The sequence below is a fragment of the Amphichorda felina genome, assembly GCF_050947745.1.
Source record: "Amphichorda felina strain 45539 chromosome Unknown scaffold_2, whole genome shotgun sequence".
NCBI classification, from domain to species: Eukaryota; Fungi; Ascomycota; class Sordariomycetes; order Hypocreales; family Bionectriaceae; genus Amphichorda; species Amphichorda felina.
In genome coordinates, this window is record NW_028145048.1 from 2,092,650 (window position 1) to 2,116,397 (window position 23,748).

The 23,748-nt window shown below is 57.1% G+C and overlaps 8 protein-coding genes across 8 annotated transcripts; 1 reads left to right on the forward strand and 7 right to left on the reverse strand.

Moving 5' to 3' along the window:
* Positions 1-326: 326 nt before the first annotated feature.
* ACO1O0_002213 (uncharacterized protein) lies at positions 327-599 on the reverse strand (the record flags this gene model as incomplete). The annotated part of the gene is made up of 1 exon (XM_083191688.1): positions 327-599. One exon carries the CDS (start codon positions 597-599, stop codon positions 327-329), a length of 273 nt encoding a protein of 90 aa, XP_083052902.1.
* A 730-nt stretch (positions 600-1,329) lies between these two features.
* On the reverse strand, positions 1,330-3,103 carry TUB4 (gamma-tubulin; the record flags this gene model as incomplete). Its single annotated transcript, XM_083191689.1, has 7 exons — positions 1,330-1,560; positions 1,628-2,092; positions 2,148-2,441; positions 2,503-2,685; positions 2,749-2,915; positions 2,993-3,075; positions 3,096-3,103. 7 exons carry the CDS (start codon positions 3,101-3,103, stop codon positions 1,330-1,332), a joined length of 1,431 nt encoding a protein of 476 aa, XP_083052903.1.
* A 675-nt stretch (positions 3,104-3,778) lies between these two features.
* ACO1O0_002215 (uncharacterized protein) lies at positions 3,779-7,356 on the reverse strand (the record flags this gene model as incomplete). The annotated part of the gene is made up of 2 exons (XM_083191690.1): positions 3,779-4,308; positions 4,362-7,356. The coding sequence occupies 2 exons, from the start codon at positions 7,354-7,356 to the stop codon at positions 3,779-3,781; spliced, it is 3,525 nt and encodes a 1,174-aa protein (XP_083052904.1).
* A 1,259-nt stretch (positions 7,357-8,615) lies between these two features.
* Positions 8,616-11,386, reverse strand: ACO1O0_002216 (uncharacterized protein; the record flags this gene model as incomplete). The annotated part of the gene is made up of 4 exons (XM_083191691.1): positions 8,616-9,923; positions 9,975-10,183; positions 10,239-11,145; positions 11,267-11,386. 4 exons carry the CDS (start codon positions 11,384-11,386, stop codon positions 8,616-8,618), a joined length of 2,544 nt encoding a protein of 847 aa, XP_083052905.1.
* A 2,744-nt stretch (positions 11,387-14,130) lies between these two features.
* ACO1O0_002217 (CASC3/Barentsz eIF4AIII binding-domain-containing protein) lies at positions 14,131-15,549 on the reverse strand (the record flags this gene model as incomplete). The annotated part of the gene is made up of 1 exon (XM_083191692.1): positions 14,131-15,549. One exon carries the CDS (start codon positions 15,547-15,549, stop codon positions 14,131-14,133), a length of 1,419 nt encoding a protein of 472 aa, XP_083052906.1.
* An 87-nt stretch (positions 15,550-15,636) lies between these two features.
* Positions 15,637-16,296, reverse strand: ACO1O0_002218 (uncharacterized protein; the record flags this gene model as incomplete). Its single annotated transcript, XM_083191693.1, has 1 exon — positions 15,637-16,296. One exon carries the CDS (start codon positions 16,294-16,296, stop codon positions 15,637-15,639), a length of 660 nt encoding a protein of 219 aa, XP_083052907.1.
* A 2,836-nt stretch (positions 16,297-19,132) lies between these two features.
* On the forward strand, positions 19,133-19,747 carry ACO1O0_002219 (DUF5308 domain-containing protein; the record flags this gene model as incomplete). The annotated part of the gene is made up of 1 exon (XM_083191694.1): positions 19,133-19,747. The coding sequence occupies one exon, from the start codon at positions 19,133-19,135 to the stop codon at positions 19,745-19,747; it is 615 nt and encodes a 204-aa protein (XP_083052908.1).
* Positions 19,748-20,109: 362 nt separating this feature from the next.
* TKL1 (Transketolase, thiamine diphosphate binding domain-containing protein) lies at positions 20,110-22,588 on the reverse strand (the record flags this gene model as incomplete). Its single annotated transcript, XM_083191695.1, has 6 exons — positions 20,110-20,226; positions 20,297-21,946; positions 22,025-22,109; positions 22,167-22,262; positions 22,321-22,367; positions 22,535-22,588. The coding sequence occupies 6 exons, from the start codon at positions 22,586-22,588 to the stop codon at positions 20,110-20,112; spliced, it is 2,049 nt and encodes a 682-aa protein (XP_083052909.1).
* Positions 22,589-23,748: the final 1,160 nt, after the last annotated feature.

A 23,748-nucleotide genomic window follows, 5' to 3' on the forward strand; every position in this document is an offset into this window, starting at 1 on the left:
AATCTGGCGGTTGGGCGGCCAATTGGGTTGTCGCCAATTACAGGTTGCCCCGCCATCGACACATGCATGGCATTTTACCTCAGCACCACCCCCACCAGGATATATGACCTCGAATATCCCTTTTATGGGTTTACGGCTAGACATTTCACGATATTCACTGTAAACGGGTGATCATTAGAAGTTTATAAAAGCTCATTAGAGCTCATCATGTTCATAAAAATTCCCGGCCGTCCCGGGCCTTAAATACAAGCCATCATGAAACCCCGAAACTCCAGAATTTCCTCCATGATGCCGTATAGTACATTTCCTCATAACCTCTGGCCAGCTTACTTCTTGTAAGCGGCATCCTTGGGCAGCTGGCCCTCAACACCCTCCCGGCCAATCTTGCTCATGTCCATGGCGTCCTTGCTGGCGGGCTCGCGCAGGCCGGCCTTGGAGGCGTCTCCAGTGCCAATGTTGGCCTCGGCCTCGGAGCGGCCGCTCCCGACGTTGACGGTGCGGGCGTCCGCCGACTGCCAGTCCGACGCTTTGGGGGGCTGCTCAGGGAGGGGGAGGTTGGCCTGCGTCTCGGCAATCTTCTGGTCCTTGGACTGGGGCATGTCTGGCGTTTGGGTTAGCCTTCTGGCGTTATGGCGTTCGGGAGACGCCGGCTATATAGACATACTGGCTTGGCTGGCTGTTGTTGTGGTGTTGGCGGTTGAGATGGTAGGGGAATTCGTGGTTAATGGAGAGCGTTCAAGTCTCTGAGCTCAGTGCGATGATGGTAGAGTGATAGAAGAACAAGTCCTATCCGGAACCGCAGACGCAGCTCCCTTAAATGCTTCTCTTCATTGACCGAGTGCTTGCCTTCTCAACACGAGCATCAGAGCGGCTGTTTCGAGCGCTGACGTCATTGACGTCAATGGAGGGTCCCAGCAGCCTCGCTCGCACCAAAAGCTCCGGAGCCTCTCCACCTTGTCGTCAGGGGCGCGAGGCTTTGATGCGGCTCTTGGGGTTCCATGACACACATAGACGCGCAAACACGTTTGATGTGCGTTCGATGCGCTTCGATCTTCACCATTCCAAGGTTCCAAAGGCACCATGCTTCCGTCATAATACTACAGTGTACCGTACGTAGTCCCGAATACACTGGCCCGCTACCACGTACTATCTATGGTACTGGCCAGCACGGCTAGCCCCTCGTTCCTGACTACCAGATAGGTACCCAAACGCCATGCCTCTAGTCTTGTGATTCCCTGGGTGTTTAAACATCGACAAGGCTTTACGAAATTCATAAAATAAGATGCGCCCAAATCAGTCCCGCACTGCCACTCGCCGGCTGCTACCCATTCACCCCATCCTCCTGTCCGTCTCTGCCGATGTCGCCTTCTCCCCGCCGTCTGGGTTCAGGTAATCTGCATTCTCTGCCGCTTCGTACTCGCCAATCAGGTCCGCCACCACTGCCCTTGCCTCATCGAACTCGTTGAGGTTTTCGGAGAAGGGTGCCGTCTTCTTGTATCCCTCCATGAAGGCGTTGCGTTTGCGCATGCCATCGTATTGCTTGACGATGCGCTTGAAGAGCTGTATATAAAACCAGTCAGCCATTATTATCCACCGTCGTATCAATTCTGTAGCAAGGGGATTTTACCGTAGCGATACTTGTGTGGTTGGCCAGCATCAGCCCGCTTACGCGGTGGCTCATGGGGATGTACGGGCTACGCTTCGTCAGGGCGACCTGTATGCTCGCCGGCCCCCACGGTATGAATGTGGCCAGCCGCCTCTCGCGGATGCGCAGCAGACTCTTGTGGACATCTGTCGGGTCGACCTCGCCCTGGATGACGTTGAGGATTGAAATGTAGCAGCTCTTCTTGCCCGGGACCGTCGACACCATGCGGTTCTTGGGCTGCAGCAGGCGGCGCATCACGTCCAGCACCGTCGTCTTGCGCACCGTCTTGGCCTGCTCCACCTGGTCGCCTGTGAAGGGGGTGTAGGCCGTCATGAGGAAGTGGCAGCGCGGCGTGGGTATCAACGACGCCAGGATGCTGACAAGGTCGTTGTGCATGTAGCCGGGGTATCGTAGCGTGGTGGTACTCGCCGACATGACCGTCGCAACCTATACATGGATTAGCCAGTCCTCCTGGACTTGAGCTCCCTCAGTGGAAACTTACGAGCTGGTTTGTTTGCTGAAACGACGGTTCCTGCACATGCAACCTGTCCGCCGCAATGTGTGACAGAGCACCATTGTCAAGCACAACCACAGAGTCGGCATTCTGCGTCAACCGCCTTAAAGATAGTATACTATTGTAGGGGTGGACGACGACATCGCCCGAGTTTGTCGTGTCGGGGAAGACCGAGTATGTCTGGATAATCTTCTTGGGGAAGCGATCGTTGAGTCTCTCGAGGAGGAACGAACCCAGACCAGACCCTGTGCCTCCAGCGATCGAATGCAGCATCATGAAGCCCTAGAGTCATGTCAGTCACGAAAATACATCACCGCGGAAGGGCGGAGCTGCTCAGCATTACCTCGAGCGAGTCGCTACCGTCCGCCTCACGATCAATCATCTCCATGATGTCCTCGCAAAGCGCCTCTCCACTCTGGTACCCGTCACCCCAGTTGTTTGCGGCGCCCCTGCCATCCTTACTGACGTAGAAGTTTTCGGGGTTGTAGATGTTCTTGTACGGGCCCGTCTGGATTCCGTTGATGACCTATAGCAACCTTCTTAACACCTGCTCGCCATGCTAGTCCTCAGGAGGGTCCGTATAGCATACCCTCGGTTCGAGATCGATTAGAATCGCACGTGGAATATACCGCGTATCGTCACTTTGGTAGTAAAACACATCCTTGCGGTCGCCGCCCTCGGTCGCAAACTCCTCAAGATTGCCGTCTTGGTTGATTCCATGCTCCTGGCAGAGCTGCTGCCAGAACTGGCTGCCGACTGCCCCCGACGCGTCAGTTTCTCCTGCAAAACTCCCGATTCCCTTGAAGAACATCTCTTAGATCGGGAGAACTCACTGCTGTTGCCGCACTGCCCGGCCTGGATGGTGATGATCTCCCTGGACGCCTCATTGTCAGTCGCGTCAAAGGCCTCGAATGCTCTCGCCGATGGTCATCTTACCGCGGCATGCTGACTGGCTCGACCTTGGCCACGTATTTGGAGTGTCCAGGTGGTCGTGTCGTCCGAGTCGGGGTCCTGGTTTGCGGTCTGTGGTTTGCGGATTGTGGTTTGCGATTTGGAGAATGGGTGGTCGACGCGACGCGCAAAGTGCAGTACGTACTAAGGTAGCCAGCCCTCTCTGCTTTGGGCATCACCCCGCCCCCGCGTTTCAACTGGACCTTGCAACACCACAGGCTGGTAGACACATATCATCGGCGACTTAGCTGGTACGAAGTAGTGCTAGCAACTTAGTATCCGTAGTCACATCTTAATAGATTTACTCAGTCAATGATGCAGGGAACAAGGGTTGTAAATTGCAACTCCTGCCGTCTGGTCTGAGCCCAATGCCATGGCTACTAGCATGTAGGCCAGCCAATCCACAATGATGCCAACAGTATTACTGCTTTTCCTGTCCCCAGAGCTATGCTCTGAACTTCAATTCAATCTTCAACAAGTCCATTCCCGTTTCGTTTCGCAATACTTGAACAATCAACAAACCCCATGCCCTGTGACGCCGGCAATGCTGAAAAAGAATCCCAGACTACCTACCTATCCTTACCTTTTTCTATACGAACAATAGTGCCAAGCACCTCTAAGTCAGTATATAACTCCCGCTTGCTTCCATGCGGCTTCGCCCCTTCCCATTATTTCTTGTTAACCTCCTTATTCTTCTCCAATGCCTCCGCCAGCTCCTTTGCCAAATCCTTGGTCTTAACCTGGATCATCCAAGTCTCCAGCCCGTCTCCCTTCTCGTTTGACGTCGTGACCTTGACGTACTTTTCATCCGCCTTGTACGTCAAGTCTGGTAGCACCGCCCGGTTCATGGCGACGTGTCCTCTGGGTTCGGCGCGCAGAAGCAGGCGCACCACGTCGGTCTCCTTGTTCTTCAGCAGCCGGAGCGATCCCACTCCCTGAGTTGACCATGGGCTTTTCGATTTGGGCTTCTCGTCGCCATCGGACTTGTCTACCGGCACGTACTTCAACACCTTTGCTCGTACCTCATGGAGGCTCTCTTCACCCTCCTCCACCCCATCTGTGAGGTTGATTTGCTCATGCTTCTCGCCGTCTTCGTCGTCGCCAGCCTTGGCTCCCTCCGCCTGGGACGATGGTTCCGGGGTCCCGTGCGCAGGCGTGGTTGCCAGGCTAGAACCACCTCCAAGAATGGATGGAGTGTCTAGACCCGACGCTTTAGCGGGAGAATCTTCCGTCCGGGAAAAGGTGACTTACTGGTCCCAGTCGACGGCCCGCCAGACGGTGGCTGGAGGAAGGCTGGCCCCGCGTTGTTCTGGGGCTGGGACGGCGCTCCTCCAAAGCTGAATACTGGGCCAGACGAGGGTGCTGTTGATCCTCCAAAGGTAGGGGCACCATTCGTGTTGGATTGGTTCGCACCAAAAAGACCTCCGGATGGGGCTGTGTTGTCCGTGTTGCTGGAACCGAACTGGAACACCCCATTGTTTGAAGGAGCAGAAGAGGCGCCAAAGTTGAACATGCCCCCCGCGTTTGATCCAGAGGTTCCTCCAGACTGGTTGTCACCTGAGGAAAATGGATTATTGAATCCAGTGCTAGATGGGGCCGCACTAGTACCACCAGCAGAGAAGTTGAAGTTGAAGCCACCGCTTCCAGTGGCCGAAGAGTTGGTCGCTCCGAAGGCATTGGTGCTGCCGCCGGCGTTGGGGGTAGGGGCAGTCGAAGCACCACCGAAGATGTTGCTAGTCGGGGCGTTTTGAGATGCGCCGCCAAACGAGAAGCTGGGCGCCGACGGGGCGCCGTTGTTACCGCCGCCAAAGATTGGCTTCGCTGGGGATCTGTCATCCTGCTTCATGGGACTACCATCAAACATCGAGCCAGCCCCCGTCGCAGAGGGGGGAGACTTTGGCGCACCAAAGATGGGCTTTGAGGCCAGCCCGTTGGGCTTCGCATCATTCGCCGAGGTACTGCCGAAGGAGAAAGTCGGGGTGGATGCAGCTGGGGCTGGGGCAGTCGCCGTAGAAGCTGCCTCACTGGCCGAGCTGGTGTTGCCAAATAGTGGTTTGGTGGACGCATTATTACCAAACAAGCCACCGCCAGTGGCAGCGGGCTTAGGAGCGAACAGCGAGCTTGTCGAGCTTGAACCATTGGTCGTAGTGGCCGCAGTTCCGAAAGCGGGTGCTGGTTTCGTAGGCTCCGAGGATGCAGACTTCTCCGTATCCGATGACTTGGCTCCAAACAAGGTCGACGACTGCGTGATGGGAGGGGTACCAGCGCCGGGCTCAGCAGGCTTATTGACAGAGCCAAAGATGTTGGACGTTGCAGAGGAGGCGGGCTTGGAAGCTGCAGCAGCGAACATGTTCGACGGCGCTGCAGGTTTGGCAGGCTCAGTTTCCTTAGCAGCCTCCGACGAGGCGGGCTTGGGTGCGAACAGGGAGGAGCCAAAGCTAGGCTGCACTTGAGCCGGCTTCGGTTCAGGGACAGCTGACTTGTTAGGACCCTGCGAATCGTTCTCCTTATCAGATTCGCCGCCATCCATGTCAGCGCCCTCGGACGCTTTGCCGTTGATCTCCTTCTCAGCCGGCTTGTCTTGCTTTGGCGCCCCAAAGAGATTCGAGGACGTCGATGCCGTCTTCGGCGCAAAAAGAGAGCCGGCAGATGTAGTGCTAGAGCTGGCAAATAGCGAGCCGCCCTGGTTCGTGGAAGTGGCAGGTGCAGTCGTCGGCGCAAACTTGATCGGCGTCGTGCTGGGATTCCAAGTCTGGTCCTTGGGCGGAGCCGGCGCCTCAGCCGGCGACTCGGCGCGGAGGGGTTGCCCATCGCCACCCTTAGTGACACGATCAAAGAGACTGCGGGCCGGTGTGCTTTCACGAGTGCCCGCATCACTCGAGGTGCCAGCTTCGGGCGCGTGAGAGCGAGCGGGACGCTTCGCCTTCGGTTCGTCGCTCTGCATATCTTCAGCGGACTCGGAGTCAGCTTCGCTCTCCGCATCAGCCTCTTGATCACTATTCTTAGGAGAGCTGTTGTCGGAGATATGACCGAAGATGTTGCTCCCGCCCGCTGGCTGCTGGGCAACGTCGGATCTGGCATTGTTCTTCAGAACAGACTGCATGAGAGAATTGCTTCCTGGCTTGGCTCCAAAGGGATTGAACTTGGGCGGCGGGCCGGACGGAGTCATCGAGGTCTTGTTGGCAGCCTTTTCAAACAAAGACCGGGCACTCGAAGGCTGCTTCTGAATCTTGCTCGGATGGCTGTCGACATCCTCACTAACCGAGGCCTTTCGCTTGTTCTTGCCGAGACCTGGAGTAGCGGGCGCAGCTGTAGTCTCCTCGGCGTCAGGCTTGTCAGTCACGCGTCGCTTGTTCTTGCTAGCAGATGCCAGGACTTCGTCGGATCCATCATCAACCGCCTTGCGCTTCTTCTTGGACGAGGTAGGCTTCACGGGGGAAGCCTCAGCTTCATCATCCTCAAGTGGTGGGAGCCCGTGCTCCCGACGCCACCTCTTGATCAACTCCTTTGAGGGCTTCACATTTTGGAACTCATAAAGGCCGTAGTGGAGCATGATCATGCTCCGACTCTTCTCAAACTCCTTAGCAAAGTTGAGAACGTTCAACTTCCAGCCCTTCTTGCAAAATATCTCGTCGGCGGCATATTTGAGTCGTCGGAGATCGAGAATGCAGAAGAACTGCCGGCGTTGTTCGTCATCAAACTCTGGCGGGCAGAGGTCTGCGAGGAACTGGTCGGCGTAGATTGACGCCTTGCTGTCCCATTCTTTGGGGACCTTGCGGGTCAGAGCCTCGCCAGTAAGTTCCCGCGGGGGGGACGCGATGCGCATGGGGAAAAGGTCCTTATCCTTCGCTCTCGCTGCAACACCCCGGGGGGTGGCATGGGCCACAGAATCTCGCTGAACACGCGAGGGTTCAGGAGTAGCACCTGGCGCAAAGACCTTCTTCATAGGCGTCTGTGAAAAGCTAGGAGAGAATGGGATGGACGGAGAGCTGTCGGAGATGGTAGACGCTCGGAAGATATTGCTAGCACCGGTGAAGCTGCGTCCGATGCTGCTCGGAGGGGCGTCTTCGCGCGGGACCAGTGTCTTGCGCGAGGATGCGCTCTGGGGTGTCCCCAGGCGCCTCGATACCGAGTTGTATGGCGACGCCGCATAAGCGCGCTTCGCAAACGGCAGAGGCGGACGCGACCTAGGGGTAGAAGTGCTAGGCTCGGCGACGTCGTCGCCGGGCAGGGAGAAGGTGACCATTTCGAATAGTTGTGGCGAGTGATCGAAGTGGGTGAAGCTCAGTTAATAGAAAAGAGCTCGATATGAGATAGACGCGTCGGGAAACGTATGTACAAGGATGGAGGGAGATGGAGGTTCGTGTAATGGAAGGTGACGGAGCGAGGAGGAAGCGGCTGGCGCGAAGGCCCTGGATGGATGGAAGGTAACAGCCTCAACGCTGGTTTCCCGGGGTAAACAAGTCGCCTTGTCACGAGATAGAAAACAGAGATGCGCGCCGATGCATCAACGGGGGGAGAAGAGGCGTCGCTGATGCATCACCCGGTGCCAGGGTCGGCTTGCGGAGAGGCGGGATATGGCTTGGGCGAGACGCGAAAATTGGATGACAGGTTCTGGGGTGTTTTGGTGCGGCAGTGCGAGAAAAAAAAAAGAAGGTGCCCATGCTTCGCGGGCGGGAGGAGGCCCTTGCTCCAGTCCTTTAAGATTCAGCGCTGCCTCCCAGCCAAAGGGGGCCCGGGGGCGACTTTTTTTTGGCGCGCACCATCCAAGATCCAATCACTTGACACTGACCTTGCCCGCCGTTCTTGGCCAAGCCGCCTGGGCAACGCAGGCTCTCAGCTCCAGTCCGGCCCGCATTTCTTCCGTCCTCTCCGTCACCAGTGCACCACTCACCTCCACTCCTCACTCCCACTCACAGCTAGTACGTACTCACTCCCCCAAAAGCTCCACCTTCCAGCCCTCAGGCAACAAACAAAATGCCCCCGACCACTGGCCGTCTCCGCAAGTCGCAGCACACCTGCACCACTGCGTCATTGCACCCATCTCGTAACGGGTAGAGTGAGGTGCACGATGCACCACTGTCACCCCTTCAGTCAGCCCAGATGCTCACGAGCCCTTGATTATTATGACTCCATAAACTTATACGATAGGGAAACACCGACGCGTAGATTAGCAAAGATACTACATTGGCATCACAGAGCACCCCAGCACTCAGGTGTGCACCATGGCAAAGGAAAGAAAACTCGATTTCGTGCATCCTAATTCGGAGAAGTAGATGAATACCTAGAGAGCGTGCATTGCCAGCCACTGCCCTTAGAAGTCCTCAAGAGCAGCTTGCCCAATCGAATTCCAGGGGTGAGGCGTAGATATCGACCCCAAGAGACCCTTAAGGAGTGCAGTCAAAATTACAAACTTCCCCCCAAACGGGGGATGCAAAGCCATTTCCGGAACCCCGTATCCATCCTGCCTGCGCTCCAAATCAACAAAAGAGCAATGCGTCGCCTTTACTTGGAGACCTTGTTCTGCTGCTCTTCGGGAAACTCCTCATCGGACGCGTCGAGAATGTCATATTCCTCATCCGTGAGGAAATCATCGCCAGATCCATCCCATTCGTCGTCCTTACTGCAATCTTCAAAGTCATCGCCGGCAACCGATTTCGCCTCCGGCTGGCTGGAGACACTCTTGGTCTCCTCGTGCACGCTGGCCACAGGAGATTCCTTCTCTAGCTTGGGGAAGATCATTTGACTGGAAATGATCTCGGGGTCTTGCTCCTCCTGCTCCTGTTGCTCTTGCTCATTCTCCTGCTCCTCCTTCTTTGGCTCAGCTGGGGCTGCAACAGCAGGGGCCGGAAGGGGGACCTTGCGGACATTGACCTCACACCAGAGACGGTCACCAAACTTAACACCATCAGGAGTGGTTGTGCGCCAGTACGAGACAACCCTGCCGGGACGAGGCGGGGTGCGGAGCTTCACAGTAAAGCAGCACTCCTCTCCGGGGTGGATAGGCGCATGGCAAATGTTAGACTCGGACGCCTCAACGAGCTCTGCCGTGCGAGCCGGGCGGCTGGAGTCGACGTGGCCCATGTAGTCTCCGCCGACGAACTTGACGGAGCAGCCAGCGGGCCATGCGGTCTTCCCCTCATTACGCAGCACCCAGCACTGCTCAAACTCCTGGTTGGGGCCCATGATTGTTCCATCGCGAACCCGGTCGCACAGGAACACAGCGCGCAAATCATTGCTGTCGACAGCCTCGGCGATAACCTCGGAGGCAGGCTTGGCATCCTCCTTCTCTTCTTTGACCTCGGCGGGAGCGGGGACAACTGGGGCCTCAGGCTTCGTATCAACCACCGTCTGGGGTCTGTTGATGGAAAGAGAGTTGACCGAAAGAGGTGCAGGGCGGTCACCCATCACGGGCATCTGCTGACCATCCGAGTGTTCGCCATGAGTGGTAACGCTGACGTGACGGACAGGAGAGTGGAATTTGATCAGAGGGTGCGACTTGTTGTGCGTGTTGCTAGGGCTGGCCTCGCAGTTGGCACAGAAGTCAACGTCATTGCACACGGCACACTTGTACCTAGCCCCAAGGATGTAAGCAGGATTGCTCTTGTCAGTCGAGCAGAGAGGCCCATCGCAGCAGATTCCAACGTGAATGGCCTGGGCAGCCGGGCAGTTGACCTGGTAGGTAACCTTCAGGGGCTCATAAATGGGCACAAAGCGATGGCTAGGGTGGGTCACCCTGGAGTTGGGAATGCAGTCGACGCAGTAGTCCCAGTCGGGGCAGTCGAGGCACTTGTGGCGTACACCGGTAATGAACTGGAGGCGTCGTCAGCAAACGTGAGCAGCGCTTGTTGCAGGAGATCTTACCTTGTCGCAACCATCGCAGATAGCATGGTGCACCTGATTGCGTCCCGGTGCAAGCTTGGCATTGATGTGGTCAGGCATGACAGTGCCGGGTACAGCTGGGGCGAAGGCGTGCATCGGATGGTGGCCATGGCCATCTTTGGAGAAACAATCTCGGCAGAGATCATAGTCTGCGCAGTTCTCGCAGTGGAGGAACTCTGATTCGGGAAGTTCTGCGGGGAATCAGCATCCTAAACAAGGAGTCTCTTATGTAGATTGAAAACTCACCCTGGATACAGCTGTTGCAGGTACGCATGGTAACACGGTGCATTGCGCTGGCGAGCTCCATCTTGGCCAAGTTCTCCTGAAGATGGGCGAGGGCAGCGGCAGCATCAAACGATGGAAGGCTGGGAAGAGACTCCTCCTTTTTGGGCTCGGCGTTGGGCTTGCTCTTGGGGGCGATCGTCTCCGTAACGCTAGTGACAATCTGCCCGTCAATGCTTGTACGCTTGATCAACCAGTGGTCATTGCTGTAGCAAGTGATACCCTTGTCAACACAGTCCTGGCAGAGGTCAAAGTCACCATCGTCACAGGTCGAGCAATGGTAGTGGACATCGGGGGTTGTCTTCTCGCAGCTGTTGCAACAAATAGCAAACCTCGGGCATTCGCCCAGAGGAGCGCTTGGCTGCTCATCGACCGGTTCTTGCGACTGGGCTGGAGCCTCCTTGTTCTGTTTCTCCATGTTGGCACCGAGGGAAGCCACACGAGCCTGAAACTCGCGGCGGAGATCTGCTGACTCGGCTATCTTGGCCGCTTCGGCGAGGAAAGAGGACTCGTAGGTCTTGGACATGGTCGGTGAGGGCTGGCGAGGCATGGTGCACACAGGTGTTGGGATCGGCGGCTGAGGGATCCTTGTAGAGCTAGCCGGAGACTTGTTCTGGTTCGAAGAGCTACCGGAAGAACCCACGAGGTCGTCCTGGACGTCCTCGATGGAGACGGGCTTTGGGACGGGGGCTTCCTCCTGTCGCTTTATGGTGACACGCAGCTTAAGCTTGGACTTGGCCTTGGCTGCCCGGTACAGCTGCTTATAGACGGCAGTGTTTCCAGGCTCCAGCAAGACATAGGCACCAGCAGAGTCGGAATATCTCTCCAGAATTATATCGGCATCGGCAGGGATGTGAAGGAAAGCGCGAACCTACAAGTCCAGGTCAGAATTTCGTCTCAACGAATGGGTCTTTCACGCGGGCAACACGTGATGACACGGTGAGTGGCTCTAACAGCAGTAGCAAGGCGTGTTAAGCGTAAGACAAACGTACCTGTTCTTCGAGGACTCGGGGGGCCGTGTCACGAAGCGGCATCTTAGCCCGTCGGGTAGTTCCATCGTAGTTCACCTTGACGGTGATGACCGTGTCGAGCGAAGGCTGGGCTGACGCCATATTCGCGGATAATGGATGATGCCTAGCAGGATAAGGTTAGATGGCTCAGCTCACCACACAAATACGGTGCTGACGGTTGAGAATGGTGTCGTTGGTTTGGATGGGCACAGAGTTGCCAGAGCGAGGCTGGTAGGCCAAGGCGGACATGAACTCACTGAAAGTTGAATACAAGCGGTGACGACACGGGTTATCAGGATAGGTATGTAGAGATAAGAGTGAGAGGCGGTAGGTATGCGTGACCGCCTCCTTCAGACAATGCAGGGAAGAGATGACAGAGGCAGGGCCTCAGGAAGAGGGTGGGAGCAGGGAGAAGATGCCAGATACGAATTTCGCTTCCCCAGTGATGGAAGTCAAAGAGAAGATGGGGAGGAGGATGATGGTGTCGGTGGGAGGATTGGGGTCGGAGGGTGCGGGCAGCGCAGGTGGAAGGAAGCTCGCCTCACCACCTGCCCAGTGACTGGCGACTGGCCCGGTCGAGGGAGGGCCCTGCAGTCAGTGCAGTGATTGAGCGACTGCCCTGCGCGGGTGAGATGTGCCAATGAAGTGGAGCCGGCCTACGTACGGGGGCGTCACTGGGCTGCTGGCTCACCACCTGCGGGACGGCCGCCACCAGTGGCAGCCTGTGGAGTGCGGTGGGTGGAGACCGACATTTGGATGGGCCAGAGCAAACAACGGACGCCTGTGAGTCCCGATCGTCCTGTGAGGAGTCCCGTCACCAACTCATACTACTAGTACTAATACTAAGCTTACTCCTGCAAGCATGGGCCGGATGTGGTCCAAGGGCAGTCCTCGAACCAGACGCCCGGGTTGTTTCCCACCCCGTTGTACGAGACTTCCAGGTTACAGAGGTAGTACGAGCACTACGAGTACTTACGAGTCTACCTAAGGTAGCGAGCACCGACCAGCGCTACCTAGGTGCTACCTACGACGTACTATAGTCAGCAGCACTGTGAGGATGGCGATGATGGCGAGCTCCATCCCAGGCAGCCAGACCGATGATGAATCGCCCGCCCGCCGTGGTCCCCGTCTCGTGCCGTCGCATTACCGCATTGCCCTTCAATCCGGAACGCTGGGGACCTGAAGGCAAAGGGCAAACTCTCAAAGGTGGGGATGATGGGCGCGGCCCCAACTTCCCCCAAGACCCGGCTGGTGCTAGAGCCGCCATGGCATGCCTCACCGACCGCCCTAGCGTCCACTCTGTGCTTCGTATCTACCGGCCTGGAACCGCTACGTCGCACCTCCAAGTTCCAGTCCCAGCTGTTTGACTGGACACCACCGCCACCAACTCCTCCTCAAGCCCTCTCTTTGCCTTCCAGGCTGCCTCCTATGTGCGAGGCAGGCTTCCAAGTCAAACTGCGTCATGACCTTCTCCCAGGCAAGTGCCGTTTCACTTCTACAGGCGTCAGCGCCACTCATGCGCATACTTTCACATCGCTTGCAACCCAGAAGCAGCTCGAATGCACCCTGGTTTCGGGGAAAAGCAAGGAGGAGAGCCAGGCCGCCGGTTCCAGGTTCTCTGCTGTGTCCCTTCGTCATTCGACCACGTGCCCGGCCGCTTCGGAGTGGTGAACCCCATGAAACCACCCAACCAGAGAAACCGAGACATGCGGCCTCTGCTGTGACACCAGCAAGACCAGGCGGCGGTGAGGAGCGCTGCTCAGTTCTCCGTCAGATGGAACTCCTGTAGCTGTCCCGCTCCAAGCCCACAAAACCCCCCAGCCTCGAACACATGTTCACATGTGAGCGGTGGGTTTCTATCAGTCAGCGGCCTCCCGTGCGAGGCTGCAATTCCACCCCTCCCAAGCACTGGCTGAAAAAGATCAAGAGGCTCCGGAACAAGATCTTCTCTTGACTGCAACAGGCCGACCAATGTACACTACGAACTTGACAATATCATGATGAAGCTGGCTCTCGATCAACTTGTTGCTAACAAACCTAACAACAAGATGGACCTAAATGTAGCCTCGAGCGACGGAAGCAACTCAAAACTACCACATCGGCGCACTGAACCTTATCACATAATGGTCTTCGAGGTCGTCTCATCCACCACATTACCATTTAGTTGGGTGCGGAAAAGTTTAAGACGCTTCGCTCGCCCCAAGTCCCGCGTTATAGGGCAGTAATCGTGCAATAAAATCAACCGGCTCCCATTGAATTCAACTACCTGGTATGGATGACTGCTCCTAAACGCCTTGGCGCCCCTGCCATGACAGCACGTCAACACCACGCATGAAATTGCAGGAAAGAAGCGAAACTAAGAGCAGATGGAGAAGCACATTGCCAAAACACCCAGCGAGAAGCAAGACAAATGGAAGATGGGGAACTCTGATATAGACAAGTTCCGCTCCTTCCACCCTCTAACGGCAACGCCCATCGACCTTTTCTCGGGAGACCCTAACCAAGACAGCATTCCAAAACAGACGGGACCCTAGGCCCCAAATAGCTCGTCCCAGTATAGATATGAGAAGCCGCCCAACCTTCGAAAAGCGCAGAGAAGCCTTAGGCAACCCTGCCTCCCCCGAGTACCTCGAGGCCGTCCACCCATCCATCCGTTCACTACGAACCCGTTGGGGCAGGAGCCAACAAAACTGACAACAAGGCTTCCTTCGTCCAAGCGTAGCCCACTCCCTTCGCCGCTGGCCATGATGGCGTAGGTAGTAGTAAGTGTGTAGGTAATTAAATCGAATAAGAGGCGTTAAAAGGGATAACATAAAGGTAATTACGCGCATGGGGTGCGTGATTTCCTATTGTGAATAGTAGACCATACCCGGGGCACCTTGGGAGTAGTAGTACCCATCAGGGCTAGGTGTCACCATTCCACCCATCCCCATGACACCTGGCTGATAGCCTTGCGGCGCTGAGTAGGGCGGGTACGAGTTCAACGGAGGAAGTTGGGCGGGGTCGTAGTAATAAACCATGCCGTTGGCTTCCTGGGCCACCAGATTTGCATTCGCTGCGGACGCCTGGACGCCACCTGGACCCGTTACCTGTTCGGCTTGGCCCTGGGGAGTGTAGGCTCCCGGCCCGCCGTGTTGTCCGGGGGGCACGAAGGTCGGGGCTGGCGCTTGGGGGGGCGCGTTGGGACCAGAATATCCCTGAGGGTAGTAATACTGCTGTTGATTATAGTAAGGCGGCTGCTGCCCGTAAACATTAGGCTGGAACGGTGCGGCGTGAATTGCCCGTTCGGGAATCTGGGAAAGCGGCGTTCCAGAAGAGTGCTGTGAAATGTAGGATGGCTGCCTGGTGTGTGACTCCTTAGGATATCCATTGGCAACCTGCATCGGCACCTGCTGATGGAAGGCCTGTTGGAAGGGCTGTTGGAAGACCTGGGAACCCTGGCTGAGAGTAGGAGATTCAATATCCGCGACAGATATGTTCTTCTGCGGGCGGGGCTGATGCATCGGAAGGTCGGCCGACCGGTTCTCCTGGTAATGAGGCTTCTGGGGGAGCACCTGGGGCAGCGGCTGGGTGTGGCCGTTGAGAGATGCTTCAGGGACACCTGGCCTCACGAACTGCCCGCTGGGGTCAACAGCTCCGGTAGCCATCGCCTCCGGGCGGGCGGCAGGCGGTAGGCGTACCACCGGCCGCGTGTTCTCCACAGGAACAGCAGGCCGAGAAACGACAGACCCCGTGGGTGAAAACATCATATCTCGCTCGTGACCTAGTGAGGATCTCCTGCTCATAGCCACGCTGGGCGAGTACATGCTCCCATAGTAGCTACCACCAAGAACACTAGTCCTCCGCGACATGCCACCAACTGACCCCATCCCCGATCGGCCCTTGCCTCGCATACGCTGCTGGTTAGGGCGCATAGCTCGTGGGATGAAGATGAATGATCGATCAACAGCTGGGTAGATATAGCGTGGGGGACGGTCGGGGAGCGAGATACGGACAGGCTTGTCTCGACGGAGCGGGGGCCGGTGGTCGGGAAGCTTGGTGTACTGCTTGACAGCGAGGCCGGACTTGACAATAGGAGTCTTCATCCCGGGCATGGAGATCCGCACCTGCACATTACCGATGTGTTTTTCCGTCGATAACATACGGTTGATTGGCGTCGGGTTTGGCTCACGAGTCGGGATGAAGCCGGTGCCGTTCGGGGGCCCTTCGTCATCGAGTACGTGTCGAGGGCGTCGAGACCCAGGCTGAGCGATGGTATCGTGCATGTCGTGGGTCCACGGGGAACTGGTTGTCGGATCACCTGGGCGATGCATTTGACTACTACTGTTAGCCATCGAGTCAAGCTTCGTATCCTAGAGGGGATCATACTTCATCGGGGAAAAGGGCCCTCCGATGCCGCCACCGCGTCCTCCCCGTCCTCGGCCCCTTCCAAAGGGCCGAAACCCATTTGCGGCTGGCCCAGGGTGCCGATGGTCGTGCATGAAGAACGAACCACGGTTGGGCACAAATGCCGGGTCCTCGTCCCGTCGCCGTCTGTAGTCCTCGTGTTCCTGACGCCGATGGTTGTCTCCCGGTTCAGGCCGTTGCCGAGCGGCTGCTGCTGAGCTCACCACGACGGGGGCAGAGGGCGATTTGGCAGGTGCGGGCGCAACTTCGTCGAAATGGAGCTCGTCGGGCACGGGCGCCGGGTTATCCGTGATGGCCAAGCCGTGTAGCATCATGGCTGTATCCGACGCCGCTTTGCTCTCGTCTTCTGTTTTGCGTTTGGATGAATGATGTGGAGCCGCTTTAGCAGTACCGTTTGTCGACTTCTTCAGGTTGGGCGACGTCGGGGAAGCCTCATCGATATTGCTCGTATCGCTGTCCTCATCTCCATCTTGATCATCCGTAGCAAGAGATCCGTCCGTTAAGGAGTCATCGTCCATATCAAGTGCCTCCGGCCCAGCGTCGTCCTCGCCCTCATCCTCGACGCGGCGCCGATGGCCGATCTTTCTGCGACGGGTTGTTGCCATAGCTGAGAGTTTGGCGCAATGACGGAAACAGGCGAACGGTTCGAATATCAGCGGAAGATGCAGTCGGTCGCTAGGAAGACACTGGAAATGGCAGCTAGGGAACCTTCAGCGCAGAGATGAAGGAAAGAAACGCAAGACGTTGTCACCCAACCCGCCCTGTGGTGGGAGACAGAACCCAAGAAAGAACCCAAGCCTAGCACGAAAAGGAAGAAACCCGGAAAAAAGTCCTGGACGAAGCGCTGTCGACTCTAGGCAGATGCGACAAGCCGCTTTTGGGGGGGGAGGTGAGAGGGAAGAAAGGGAGTGAGGTTGATGAGAGAGAGACAACAAGGGAAGAGGAGAGGTTGATGCTGATGATGCTGGACTTGGGTCAAGATTTTGGCTGATCCAGGCCCCAAAAAAAGTCGGGTCTCTGGGGGGGGAACAGTGTGCTGGTCGTGAGTGCTGGTGGCCGGGGTCCTCACTGGGCATCTCGGGCAGCTGGCGGGTAGCTGCTAACTGTCTTTAGGTATTCCCATGCAAGCAGATTGTGAAAAGTGACTTTCAAGCCTTTGGGCGTATACCTGCTTCTCCCATTAAAAACTCCCAACATCGATGGATACCTCGAGTAGACTTCCGTCAAAAATGTCGGTAAACATGATTGGCATCATCAATACGGCACCCTAGGACCCTGGTACTGGGAAGCCCGGCACGTACAGCCTGCCAATGTACTTTGCAGAGAAGCCCATCATCGGGTCGTTCCATTCTTTGATCCTTAGCGGTCATCAGCAAGGCCTCTCCCCCTCCCTTTTTACCATGTGCCATCGCTCGTCGTTGCCCATAAGGTATTGTCAACACCCTTTGAGCCCGAGTCCATCTGCGACTAGAGCCGGAAAGGCTCCAATTGCATCCAAGGATATTCCGTCCCGGCAGAGTCCATCTGCAAGCAGGCGCGGGCTTCGAGCAGTGATAGCTGCAGAAACGGTGCATTGCATTATATTAAATTAGGCCAACGCCGTCTCTGACAGCCCATTTGGCGTGGAGATGGTGCCATGGTGGACCACTGGACCACTGTTACTAGCTTCCACCTCTCCCCTCTTCCATCCAGTGATTGATGATGTGGCCTTGACCAGCATGGCCTCACACGAGGACCAGCCACCACTGCTGCGGGAGTCATCGGGAGGACGATTGAAGAAGTACGTAGTTGGGCTCGGGCCACATAAGTAGGCAAGTACAGATAATATTACTACAAACTTCCTCAGCCACCTACGAGTACTAGTAGTCAGCTAAGGGACAAACCGTTGAGCCCGAGGCCTGTTTGCCCGCCCACTGTATGCACCCCGCACTTCGCCAGGACACCAGCTCTCTCAGGCTTTTCCCAGGAAGAATAGACCGCCGGACAGTTTCGGGGTGAAGGCTACCTCTACGAAACTTTGGGGGCGCATACGTACCCAAACCAGGAAACCCATCGTTCGGGCATAAGTAGTGCTTATCGCCACAAGATCAGGACGACTCGCAGAATATTGTTGCGTCTCATGTCCTGTGAGGCTAATGGGAGAAGCTGGGAATTCTACGTGGCCGCCGATGCGTGAGCTTGTAATTCCTCCGTCATTTTGATATAAAATCAGCGAGAGCGCAATAGCCAACTTGGCCTGGCCGAGAGTTCCCAAGTCCTGAGCTATACACTTGAATTGATCGTCGCGGCGACCCCCACGAATCTGGCCACTGCTGGAGTAAGTACCAGGTACACTATGAGGTTCAAGGTAGGTTCATGACTACTACCTAGCATGCTGTTGCTGTGCGTCATCCCACGGAACCAGAGACCGGACCTGACGGGTGCATCAACGTCTGGGTAAATTACAGCAGACAATCCGAGGGGCTCCAAATTAATCACGTCCCCTGTCAACAGTCGACAGAGTGACTAATGTGTCCAGCCGCAACGGAAGAAGACCAGGATCCTGACGGTGTCGCAACCACGTTGACAGCTTGACCGTTCTTTGGCCCGCACAAGCAAGGTCGAATGGTGGCCGATCCAGCGGCGATCGACTGTGGAGAATCCCCGTCCAGAGCTCTCGGCCGATGGCGATCTCGGCGTTGGACATGATGGAATTCGGATCCTGGTCGAGGGTAATTCGCATGTCGCACAAAGTCCATTTGCATCCAGGCCAAGACCTGGATGAGATCCCATTTTTTGAGCTGTTCTTTTTTTAGGGGAAACAGACAATTCAACTCCATTCCAGAGTCAGGGGCGCATGTTGGAGCATCGGAATCCCATCTGAGCCATCTCCCACTAAAATGTCCCACGAGTCGGTATTCGCAGCTCGACCACCAAAAAGTGTCGTCATGGCCTCCCACATCTTCCCGCGCCACGGCGGCAATGGCGGGGCGCCATAGACCTTGGTGTTTCCCATGTTCCTGCACCTCGCCCTTTTGGAGACGCCTGCCCGCCCCAACTCCTCCTCCATTACTGCGGTGCTACCGTGCAACTGCGGTGGACCTGGACACCTGGTGCTGGCCCAGACAGATGTGGGGGAGAGACCACCTCCCCAGGTACGGATACATCCCGCACCTTGTTGAGAGCTCCTGCATTGCCTGCATCGTGACCACTGACCCCGACGTCACGCCATCCCCGCGACCTTTCAAATAACCCCTTCCCTCTCTCTGCTCTCCTCCCTGTATGCTCTCCTCAGCTGCTCCCCCCGGAGCCTGGTCAACCCCGCCTCATCGTCGCCTCTTCATGCCGCCGCCATCATCCCCCTCCAAGCTCTACCATCCAATTCCCGGCAACACGACCACACAATAAGATAAATAAAGGCAAAGAAAAAAAGACAAGAGGAAAAGAGAAAACACAGGCATCATGGCCAGCCTTCCCGCACAGCACCCGGACCTCTCCCTCCACCTCACCGACTCGACCCTCACCCCGCTCATTACCTCCTCCTCCTCCCCCTCCCACCTCGACTCCCTCACGTCGCTCGCCTCCACCGCTCTCACCTCCCACTCCGCCGTCGCGCGCGTCAACCTCGGCACCCCCCAGCGCATCATGGTCGAGTACCCGGACCGCGGCGCCGTCGTCCTCCAGTCCTACATCGACCCCCAGCCGCCGCAGGAATACCGCCAGCAGCAGCTGCTGCTACAGAGCCATCAGCAGAAGCACCACAACCATGGACCCTCCCCGCCGCCGAGCCGCCAGCCCTCACGACCCGTGAGCAGCAGAGCAGACCGCCACCAGCCGCTGGTACAGCCCTCCCCGCTACCGACGACGCCGACAACATTAGCAACGACGGGGGGAGCACAGATAGATCCCGAGGACGCGCCACCCCGGCTTGTTGGTGTCGTGGTCGCAGGGTCGGCCGACCAGACGCGCGAGGCGCGTCGCGCGGCAGCTAGGCTGGAGAGGGTCGGCCGAGACTTCCAGAGGGAGTGGTGGGCGACGGAGAGTTCGAGGGTCAGCGACGAAGAGGGAGCTGCATGAAAAGCCCTGGGCGGCGCTGGGTACTACATATGACGGGTCAACATTGCGGCCAAGGAACGGAGTTGGCTGTCATGAAGAGAGTCTCAGTGCTCCTGTGGAGAGGAGAAAACGATTGGTGTCACGATGCATCGTCATGAAGACGCATTTTGCACAAAAAAGCGTGGAGTTACGGTATTCAATGTACAAGGCACGACAGGGTACGCAAGCAATAATGACAATGGAGCTTCTTAAGTCATGAATTCAATCTTTTCTCATATAGCATCTATTATTCGTCCAGAGCCCAAAATAACCCTCCCAATTTTCAGCATCAATGCTCCTATCCGAGTATAATCTGACGCCTATTCCCTTTCGCCATCACCCATCTAAATAATCTGCTGGAAGGCACGGTTGATAGGGGAGCGGATGTTGGGGACGTTCTTCCAGAAGTCGATTGTGGCAAGGGCGCGCTTGGAGATGCCCTCGGGGGTGAACTCGAACTTCTACAGAGGAGGTTAGTGACCATTTGATGAGCTTGTGGAAAGAGTCAGAAGAAAAACTTGCCTTGTAAACGTCCTTGTAGGCGCCAGAGGCACCGAAGCGGTTCAGACCGAACTGCTCGTGCGTGTAGCGCTCCCAACCCATGGTGCTCATGACCTCAACGGACAGCGAAGGGATACCGTCGGGCAGGACGGAGAGGCGGTACTCCTTGGACTGGGTGTCGAAGACCTCGAAGCAAGGAAGAGAGACAATGCGGGCCTTGACGCCATGCTTCTCCTGGAGGTACTTGGCGGCATCCACGCAAATGCAGACCTCGGAGCCCGTGGAGACGATGGTGACGTCGGCACCCTCAACCTCCTGCAGGACGTAGCCACCCTTGATAGCCTTCTCGATCAGGGAGCCCTCGAGCTGAGGAAGGTTCTGACGAGACAGGGCAAGGATGCTGGGGGTGTGCTTGGAGGTCAGGGCGACGTAGTAAGCAGCGCTAGTCTCGTTGCCGTCGGCAGGGCGCCAGACCATGTTGTTGGGAAGGGCACGGAAGTGGGCGAGGGTCTCAATAGGCTGGTGGGTAGGGCCATCCTCGCCGAGACCGATGGAGTCGTGGGTGGCGACCCAAATGGTGCGTACACGCGAGAGAGCAGAGAGACGGACGGCACCAGCAGCGTACGAGACGAAGTTGAGGAAAGTACCGCCGTAGGGGAGGATGGTACCGTAGGCGGCCAGACCGTTCATGATGGCACCCATGCCATGCTCACGGACACCGTAGCGGATGTACCGACCAGAGTAGTCACCGAGGCCGGTAGCCTTAGGCTGGAAATCGACGGCCTCCTTCCAGCGGGTCAGGTTGGAGCCAGTCAGGTCGGCAGAGCCACCGAGAAGCTCGGGGATGACAGCCTCGATCTTGGAGAGAACAGTCTCCGACAGCTTGCGCGAGGCAACGGCAGCGTCAGCAGGGGTGTAGGTGGGAAGGCTCTTCTCCCAGCCCTCGGGGAGGTCGCCCTTGAGACGGCGGGTGAGGTCAGCGTGCTCCTTGGGGAAGCTCTCGGCGTACTTGGCGAAGAGCTGGTTCCACTTCTCCTCGAGCGCAGCACCCTCGGAGGAGTGCTTGCCGTACATGTCGTAGACCTCCTGGGGCACGACGAAGCTCTTCTCGGGGTCAAAGCCAAACTTCTTCTTGACCTGCTTGATGTCATCGGGCTTGAGGGGAGATCCATGGACACCGTGGGTGCCCTGCTGGAGAGAGCCATAGCCGATGGTGGTCTTGAGCTGGATCAGGGTGGGCTTGTTCTTGCAGGCCTGAGCCTTCTTGATGGCGTCCTCCATGCCAGCGAGGTCGTTGTTTCCGTCCTCGACGGTGAGGACCTGCCACCCGTAAGCCTCGTAGCGCTTGGGGACGTCCTCAGTGAAGGCGCAGTTGGTGTCTCCGTCGATGGAGATATGGTTATCATCCCAGACGCAGATAAGGTTGCCGAGCTGGAGGTGACCAGCCAGGGAAGAAGCCTCGCTGGAGACACCCTCCATCAGGCAGCCGTCACCGAGGAAGCAGTAGGTGTAGTTGTCGACCAGGTCGAAACCAGGCTTGTTGAAGACGGCGCCGGTGTGAGCCTGGGCCATGGCCAGACCAACGGCGTTGGAAACACCCTGACCCAGGGGTCCGGTGGTGACCTCAATGCCGGGGGTGTCATGGGCCTCAGGGTGACCAGGGGTGATGCTGTCGACTTTCTACATGACCAGTCAGCTCTCTAGACTCTTCTCTTGCCCACTATGGTGGATACTGCCGCAGAGTCTGGAGCTACTTACGCGGAAAGCCTTCAGGTCGTCCATGGTGAGGGCGTAGCCGAAAAGGTGGAGGAGAGCATACTGGAGCATGCAGCCGTGGCCATTGCTGGTCCGAGGGATCAGCAAGGTCAATTGAGAGTTTTTTGGTTCCGGAGCAACTCACGAGAGGACAAAACGATCACGGTTCAGCCACTTGGGGTTCTTGGGGTTGAACTTCATGAACTTGTCGAAAAGGACGTGGGCGATGGGAGCCATGCCCCTGCAGTTATTTGTCAGAAGCCATCGATATAAGGCGCAATCAGAGCAAATGAACTCACATGGGAGCACCGGGGTGTCCCGAGTTGCTGGCGAAGGTCGCATCAACCTGTAGAATCGAGCGTGTCAGCGTTTTGTCACTATCCGAGCTGTCCGTGGTTCTCCTGTCGTCCTCATGCTGCCCTCATCCGGAATCTTCATCACCGGCGGGATGGCGGGGCAGGCGAGACAGCGAGGAGGGGCAACGGGTAGTGAGGGGCAGGGGGGGGAACGTACCGCCAGAAGGCGGATGGTGTTGATGGCCAGCTGGTCAATCTCGCCGTAACCCATGGTTGCGGTGTTTGCAGTGATTCTTCTTCTTTGGTCGGTGGTTTAGGGCAGGTTCAGGAGAAGAAAATCGAGAATGGGAGATGGAGGATGGAAGATGGAGGAATCAGAATGTAGAAGATGATGGAGGGGTTTGGAGGGGGGAGCAAAAGTTTCGAGGAGGGGTGTTCTGGGCAGGAGCGTGTTTTTAGCAGATCCTTGGACGGGGGAGGAGGTAGGTATCGAGCTCGCGAACGTCGCCGGAGCTACTGGCAGCAACTGCCCACCAGTAGCCATGCTCCAACGCATCAATCAGCAACGTGCAAGCATCCGCTGCTAGCTACGGGTACAACCTCAACGCGCGCAGGCGGTGCACTGTGGTCCGGGACGGCGGCGGTTTCGCCGTTGCTTGGTTGCGTAGGCGACCTGAGTCGCGCCCACGGTTGCAGCAAATCACGGTGGCAGCGACATCATCGCAGGTGCTGACGGCGGAAAAGTGGATCGTCAGATCCCTGGAAGACATCTATGGGGCCCTTGGGGGGCCCTATTTTCTCTGGGTCATCCCCTCCTCGACTGGCTCAACGGCCCAGATGAAGGCAAAATCTCTCGGCCTCTCTGCTGCCCTGACGCAATGGTGCCTCCGTCCCGTCTCCAGCGTCTCCAGCGTCTCCAGAGGGATCCACGACGATATCGTCATGGTTGAGTTTTCGTTTCGAAATTCTCTTCCACTGCGCGCAGACGGGAAACAATGACGTCGATCAGCCGGTAGTTTCCTTCGCTCTGGCAGCGATGGAGGGGCATTGGAGGGGGAGGGGGAGATACATAGTATCCGTAACCACAGCCGTTTGTTGAGCCTCTGCGGCTTTTTGACAGACGCCGTCCCAACCATCCATCCTAGACACATCCTGGACATGCCTGGAAACGCTGGATGGATCGGGGATCCATCATCTTGCCCAGCCGCTGCGAGCCCTGGCATGCGGGAAATATATCCGCCAACTTTGCACCAGCAATTCAAATCCCCATGCCCTCCGCCGCCTCTTTTTTTTCACGAGGATTGGGCCGCTGGGCAAGACAAATTGACAATCTCGCTCTGCCGCCCTTCCCCTCTAGTAGTGATAGAGCATCGTGAGCTCCGCAACCGGCTCCAGACCACGCCCTGGCCCAATACCATTGGGTGTTAACCT